Source organism: Fukomys damarensis, unplaced genomic scaffold (assembly GCF_012274545.1).
Source record: "Fukomys damarensis isolate Sample0158 unplaced genomic scaffold, DMR_v1.0_HiC HiC_scaffold_34, whole genome shotgun sequence".
Lineage (NCBI taxonomy): Eukaryota > Metazoa > Chordata > Mammalia > Rodentia > Bathyergidae > Fukomys > Fukomys damarensis.
Window position 1 is genome coordinate 24,573,639 of NW_022900946.1, and position 7,819 is coordinate 24,581,457.

At 52.3% G+C, this 7,819-nt stretch overlaps 1 protein-coding gene across 1 annotated transcript in view; it reads left to right on the forward strand.

The window, feature by feature from the left end:
- Dgcr2 (DiGeorge syndrome critical region gene 2) overlaps positions 1 to 7,474 on the forward strand; it is an 81,025-nt gene extending 73,551 nt beyond the window's left edge. Inside the window, exons 8-10 of the mRNA XM_033758701.1 lie at positions 4,062 to 4,214; positions 5,108 to 5,344; positions 6,830 to 7,474. Coding sequence (XP_033614592.1) covers positions 4,062 to 4,214; positions 5,108 to 5,344; positions 6,830 to 7,086 — 647 coding nt within the window. The 3' untranslated portion in view covers positions 7,087 to 7,474. The remainder of the gene's footprint in view (positions 1 to 4,061; positions 4,215 to 5,107; positions 5,345 to 6,829) is intronic.
- The last annotated feature ends 345 nt before the right edge of the window (positions 7,475 to 7,819 follow it).

Genomic DNA, 7,819 nt, shown 5'->3' on the forward strand with positions numbered 1-7,819 from the left:
AAAAAAAAAAAAAAAAAAAAAAAAAGAAATTTTAAAGAAAGCTACCGTTTTTGGTTTTGTTTTGATTTTTTAATTTTTGAGACAGGATCTCATTGTGTAGTTCAAGCTGGCCTTGAACTCACTATGTAGCCCAGGCTGGCTTCAAACTCATAATGATCCTCTTGGCTCAGCCTCGAAGTGCTTGGACTGTAGGTGTGCACCACCACACCGGGCAAAAACTATCATTTCTAATAACACCAAAAATATGACATACTTAGTTGTAAATTATAAAAATCTGCATTCCGTATGCTGCAAATACAAAACACTGAGAAAAGAAATCAAAGACTTAATTAGAAGGAAAGCTGTGCCCATGCTCGCTCATGGGTAGCACACTTAGTATCAGAAGTCTCCCTACTTAATCATTAGTAGGTTAATTCTCTGCCAATTATCTGTAGATGCAATGCAATCCCAACCAATATTCCAGCAGACTTCTGTTGATTCCAGAAATTATGTGGAAAGGGGCCGGGGATTTAGCTCAGTGGTTCCACTGCCTGCCTCACAAGCCCAAGCATCCAGGTTTGATTCCCGGTACCAAAAAAAAACAAACTTTTTTTTTATTTATGTAGAAAAGGAAAAGATTAAAATAGCTAAAATAGTTTTTACAAAGTTAAAGTGTTCACAACACCTGATTCACAACTTATAGCCATCAAAACAATATGGTACTGGGCCAGGGATTTAGCTCAGTGGCACCCCACCTGCCTCACAAGCACGAGGTTCTGAGTTTGATCCGCAGTGCCAAAAAAACAACAGTGTGGTACTGAATAGACAGATGGTTTGATTGAACTAGCTAGTCCAGAAAAAGTCCCACACCATATGATCAGGAAATTATCCACCAACATGTACAGGCAATTCACTGTAAAACAAGATAGTCTTTTAATAAATTGTGCCACAACAGTTGGATATTTGTGTGCCAAAACAAACAAAGCCCCCCCCCCAACTTTACCATATATCTATACATAAGATTAACTCGAGGGGCTGGGGATTTAGCTCAGAGGTTCTGCCACCTGCCTCATAAGTGCAAGGACCCAAGTTTGATCCCTTGTGTCAAAAAATAAATAAAGCTTCTGTCCCCTAAAAAAATTGATAGGGAAATGACAATAAGCCACTTACTGAGAAAACAAAACAAAACAAACAAATAATGGGAAGTGCTTTTATTTAGAACCTGTAAGGACTCTAAAAACTTGATAAGAAAACAACTGTATTGAAAGATTTTTGTTTTACAGAAAAAATATTTGAATTATACATTATCAAGTTATATAGTAACAGTGAAGCACCTAAAAAGGTGCTTAATAATGGTCATTAGAGAAACAAATCTACATGAGGTACCACGCCCAGCAAAAAGACTAAAATGATAAAACCGGTAGCACCGGGCACTGGCCCAGGCATGGAGCACTTGGGGCTCTTACACCACCCCTCCCACACTGGTGCTTTGAGGCAGTGCGATGTCCCAAGGCCCCGGGCTATGCTGCCATGCCCACTGCTGCAGCTGAAGGTATAATGAAGCCTGCTCTGGCCTCTGATCCCTGCTGATTTGGGGGGGGTATTGGGGATCGAGCTCAGGACCTTGCACTTGTCAGGCAGGCCCTGTGCCACTGAGCTACATCCCTGACCCCGTCGCTGATCTTCCCTATGTGCTCTCTCAGCCTGTAAACTACCATGTAACCAAGCTGAGTGAAATCACGAGCTCCTCATCGTTGGAGTTCTTTTTGCATTGTTTGGGTGGCTACCTGGGGTACAGCATGTACCCCAGCAGGATGTTTCTTCTGTCTGGGTTCCCAGGGGTAGGTGGGAAACAGAAGATGGTGCCATCTGTCCTGTCCAGAGTTCATGAAAGAAATAGCCTTGTCATGGGTTCCCTGCAACCCAGGGTCCCCTGGGATTTGGTTTTGGCTCCTGGGACAAGCTCTCTACCTGACTGTAGGTGGCTTGGTTCTAGGAGATGCTGCTTCCTGGTGTGCACCATGGAGGTCAGGTCTGGGACCTTGACCGGGTCCTTGGGTTTATTTTGGAACTAATCAGGATTTAGTCATTTCAAAGGGGCTGCTTCTGTAGGTTACCCCCTGGGAATTCTGAGCTGGCTGCCAGTTAGTAGATGGTGTCACCAGCCCTTTGGGCTGGTGGATTTCCTCCCACAGACAGGGATGAAATATTTTTGAATGGGTATCAGAAAAGCATCCAGAGCCGGGAGTGATGGCACACGCCTGTAATCCCAGCACTCAGGAGTCTGAGGCAGGAGGATCACATTGAGTTCGAGACCACCCTGGGCTACATAGTACCAGGTCAGTCTCAACTACATAGTAAGACTCTGTCTCAAAAGAAAAAATGCATCCAGAAAAACAGCTAATTGGGGAGAGGATATGTCTTTTTCACATGTCCATAGCAGAGGTGTCAGCAACATAGAGCTTTTGGAGATGCTTTTTAAACCCGTGGAAAGAGGGCAAGAGCAAGTGCTGGCCTTCTGTATTAATATGGAGCAAGCTGGACCAGCAAGAATGGTTTGAAGGATCAAGGAGCTCACCCACTCACGTTTGGGTTATGAATTTTCTTTTAGGGGCTTGCCGCTGGGGACCTGCCTGCTGGGGCTGTTGCAGAGGTGGGAGTGGCCAGGCCTAATCTTTCTGCAGTCAAATGCTCTTCCCCCGAGCCAGCAGAGTCCCTGCCTACATGGGTCCTTCAGTGGGTTCATCCTCTCTCCTTGGCCTGTAGAGGCGTATAGTCCTGTTCTGTGACCTCATGTGAGTTAGCAGTGTCATCTAAATTGAGCACACATGGAAATGCCAGTCACAGTGTAGGCAGTTGACCGGTACAAGTCCTCTCACTTGGTGCTACCCGTCACCCAGGTATCCTCTCTCTCCGTTATCACCAGCGCATAGTGAGCACCTGTCAGACCCCATAGTGTACCAGGGCAGGACTGTCCACTCTAGTGGCACTGTGGACACACTGACAGATGTGTGAAAGTCACTGTCCTGGGTGTATTGCACTGCTGCTGAGTGGCATCCCTGGCCCATACTTACTGAATGCGAGTTGACACCCCTTGTCCAAGTGATGACCACCAAGAAGGATGGAGGCAGAGGGGGCCTTGGAAGACCTGGGGAAAATGCTACATCTTGGATCTGTTGTTTCTTGGCTTCCCACCCATCTGGAGGTGGTTTCATGGCCCCTTTTCCCAGCGCTCACTGGTGGAGCTGGGGCCACCTTGGCTGTACCATCCCCAGAGTGACCATCCTTTCTGTGCCTTGTCCCCTGCAGTTATTGGTGGCCCTTGTGTGGCAGCTGCAGGTGTGAGTCAGGGCAGCTGCCTGGCCTCACCCTGGAGCGTTCTCAAGGGGTAACCCAACTCCTTCCTTCAAAAAGCTGCAGGCCTTGGACAGAAAAGCTGGAAAGACTTCCCTAACCCTGACCTCACCATCTCATGGGTCACCTTTTGCCCTTTGCCTGTCTCCCTGGATCTCTTGTGTTTTCGGGGTTACTGGGTATCGTTGAAAATGCTTTAGGTCCTCCCTGACTCTTACACATGTATAAGCTCAGGTAGGCAAGGTTGGCGACATTGTGTCCTATTGATCAGAGGCCAGAGTCAGTGACTTTGTGCGCAGCCTTACACCTGGGCACACAGAGCTGCGCGTGCCAAGCCTCCTAGAGTGCCAGTCCTCAGAAGTTTCCACTTCTTGGACAGTGATGGCGCACAGCAGCCGTCAAGGACTGGAGCTCCTCAAAGAAAAGTGCTTGTTACCCAGTGAGCATGAGCCAGCTTGAGGCTGTCACTGTCCCAGAGGTGGAGAGGGCACCTCACAATAGACTGTCATGTGGAAGCGCCCTTTGCTGCCTCCAGTGTTGTCACACTATTCTTGATTTTGAGTGGTTTTCTTTTGCCTTCTGTCCCAAGATGAAGTACAGTGGTATCCTCTAGTGTAACACCTCTCTGACTGGGGATGGACCCGGGCTTGGCAGGTGCCACCACTGAGTTGCACCCCTGCCTCACAAGCTCCTTTGAGTGCTGGGTTTCCTTCCTCCCCACCTCACAGATGGCAACAACCTGTTCGACTCTATGGCCAGTGGCATGCGCTTGGTGGTCAGCTGTATCTCCTCCTTCCTCATCCTCTCACTGCTGCTTTTCATGGTCCACCGGCTGCGCCAGAGGCGCCGGGAGCGCATCGAGTCCCTGATTGGAGCAAACTGTAAGTGCCCACCCCCTCCCACATCTCTAGATCCCACATCCTTGGTTGTGTCCCTCCAAGGTAAAGTCTAATGGAAGGTGAGGGGCCAACAGTTTCTATGGTGAGAATTCGGGATGGGAGTGTCGGGTGCTCTACGGAATGTGGGGGGTCAGTGGCAGCCCCTCCAGCCACATACCTGCTCCCCAGCTGTGCACTTGCCTGGGGAAGAGAAGGAGCTGTCCAGGGTCTGACGTTAGGCCTTCCACCCTCAGGCAGCACTGTTCATTCAGGGAGTGTATCATCTTTTTGATGACCTGAGCTGTGAGTGTGGGCCTGCCGGACTAGGAGCCCCAGATACCGTGGCCCTTAGTTTAGTTGTCTTACCCTCCTTAGCCTGAGTTCCTCAATAGTGCACCAAGCTCAGCTAGAAGGCCTGGCCCAGTGTGGGGAGGTATGGGGCAGGTGGTAGCAGTGGGAGGGGATCTTTCCAGTTGATATAAGGGGCCCTGGTGCTCTAGGGTAACCAGGTTGGGTTTGAAGGCCTGGCGTGGCTAGGGCGTTGGTTTTCTGTCCATGAATGGAAGCGTCCCCCTGACTGTCCTTAATGCTCAGAGTTCCGGAGTGGGCAGAACCTGAAGGCCCTTGTGGGTTAGACACACAGAACCACATTAGAGCTGGAGATTGTGGCAGGACAAGTGGCAGGACAAGTTGCCTGTAGTTCAGATGGGTTCACTGGTAGAGGGAGCTGGGGGTGAGAGATTCAGGCTTAGCATTCTCGTGTGATACCCTGCACATGGCCAGCAGTGGGCAGCCTGCTGTAGGTGTGTGGCACTTGAGGAGCAGGGGTTAAGAGCCAGGCTGCCTGCCTCCAAGTGACATGGCTCTGCTTATGTTTCTCACTTTCGATGGCCCAGTGCACCACTTCAACCTTGGCCGGAGGATCCCTGGCTTTGACTACGGCCCAGACAGGTTCGGCACAGGCCTCACCCCCCTGCATCTTTCTGATGATGGGGAAGGTGGGACTTTCCACTTCCACGACCCTCCGCCTCCCTACACAGCTTACAAGTATCCAGATATCGACCAGCCCGATGACCCTCCACCACCCTATGAGGCCTCCATCAACCCGGACAGTGTGTTCTACGATCCTGCAGGTGCCTGCCTACCCCAGGGAAAGGGAACATGAAATCAGAATACAGGTCTTCCTCAGGCTGGGAGGCCTGGGGCCCCTACTTCTTTCTGGCCTTCTCTTTGGCTTTTGATTTTGGTTCTTTCCAGAGTTGCCCTTATAGAAGGGGCTTGGTCACCTGTTCTGATTGCTTCTTCTGTCCAAGTCTGCACCAAGATCCCTGGGGAGGTCTGAAATCCTCTTCCTCCTATATCCCTCTCTCCCTCCCTCCTGAGCAGCTCTTGGGGCCCTGTCAGTCTGGCTTTGAAGGGATGGGAAACTAGGCATTGGTGGTTTGGGGACACCACAACCCAGACCCGGGAGCCAGTCATTTGGCTATAGAGACCTGTGCACAGGGCCGGGGATTTAGCTCAGTGGTTCTCCGCCTGCTTCGCCAGTGCAAGGTCCCGAGTTGGATCCCCAGTACCAGGGGGAAAAAAAAAGATACATGTGGACTGAGAAATGCTGTCATGACATAACAGGAAGCAGCTGCGGGGGTAGGAGAAAGCACTGGGTCTCGTGTTGTGGACCCAGTTGCTGGAGTCCCAACCCATCTGACCCTGGAAGTTGCTCCTCCCAGGACTGCAACTAAGAAGAGCATCAGGTCTCCCCAACTACTGCAAGTCCCTGTCCCTGGTGTGCACACCAGGTGTCCCATCCTGTTTTCCTGTGCCTTACGCCCTCTGTCATACCCTTGCAGTAGCCCTGTGGGCAGTGCCCACCCCAAGGCAGCCAGCGCTTTACGGGCTCATGTTGAGCGGACTGGGCATCCTGAGCTTGGCACTGCCAAATATTTTAGGGTGCAGTGCAGTTGATGTGAGCTGTCACAGAGGCACCAAAGCAGGACAAGCTTTCTGCAAGGGCTGTTGGTGGCCCAGGCAGCAGGGCAGGGAGGTGGTGACAACTTGGCCATGTTGCTGGGGGCTCTTGCCACCTTTCAGAAGCTGCCCCGAGTAGTGAGAAGCTCCCTGGACAAAGGAAGGAACTGAGTCTTCTAGGCTTCTCAGAGCGTTCTTCACACACCCCTGCTGCATGCTGCTGCGACCCAGTCTCCTGTGCTCTGCCTGCCGTGTTTCCTCTGCAGCCCTGAGTGTTCCTCCATCTATCAGGGCCCAGGAACTCCCTGGTATCGGATGCTGCCATCTTCTTGCTGAGTCTCAAGTGGTTTCCCTTTGACCTCCCTTTGTTCTGTTGACTCTGTCATTGCATGTCACCTTGTCACCGTGTACGTAGTGGCTGAACAGACCCTTGTCTGCTGCATTCAGACTGTGCCCTCATCCTGCACATACCAGCCTGGAGAGCAGCAGGCCACAGGAAGTAGTGTGCATAGCAAGGCCCACGTGGGGAGGGCTCTCCTCCAGAATCAGGTCCAGGGGTGTGCTCACCACACAGCAGTGGCAGGAGTGTTCAGGCAGAAGTGTCCCCGGTCTGCCTGGCCCTCGCTTATCTCTGACACCCCTTTCTCCTGCAGATGACGATGCCTTTGATCCCGCAGAGGCTACCCCACCAACCCCAGGGGATGGTAGCAGTGAAGGTGCATTGCCTCAGTGCCTGGAACAGCCTCTGCCCCCTGCGGGGGCCTCCCTGGCAGACCTGGAAGACTCTTCAGACAGCAGCCGTGCCCTGCTCGTGCCCCCTGACCCTACCCAGAGCAGGAGCACCCCAGCTGCAGAGGCACCGCCAGGAGGTGTGCGCCCCAGCCGCAGCTCCCTGAATACTGTGGTATAGACGGCCCAGCTCGTGGCTCCGATGGGCTGGGAGTACCTCTTGCTGTCCAGAAGACACCAGTCCCCATGGGACACTTGAAGGGGCCCTGGTGCATCCCGGACCCTGCTCCATTGCCGCATGCCCCCAGCCGGTGTGCGTGTATAGAGAGACCACAGCTGCCTCTCTCCAAGGGGCGACCGCCCGCACCAAGTTTCCTCGAGGGCTTCACGGATATGCATAGCTCTGGGTCACTGTCTCTTTAAACGGCAGAGTGATGGTGTGTGTCCGCACCACAGCACACGTTTCGGGAGGAGGGAACAGAGGCTCTGGGTGTAGCGATGGGGCCATCTGAACGTCAGTACCGTTGAGGGAGTGGTCTGTTTGCAGGGAGACAGTCTTGGAGGCTGCTGCATTGGCTGTTCTGGGAGTAGCCCCTCCATGTCCAGCTGTAAACATTGAAGACCGAAGCCCCGAGGAGGAGGTTGAACTCTTAGCTTTGACAGAGCCCAGCCCTCCCATCGCTCCCCAGCATTGTTGTGCATGGCTCCCCCAGAAGTAGGCTCTGGACTCGTATGAGGCTGTGGGACTAAACTGGTACCTTTCTCCACCTCTGGGTCCGGTCTGCCTCCTCCCTGCCTTTGTGCCATAAATGGTTGTTTCCTTCAGGGACCCTAACATCCAGGCTGTGTCCATCTCCTGAAAAGTCCACTTCTTGCACCACTGCCACCACTAAAGCCCAGTACTTGGTGGCTGC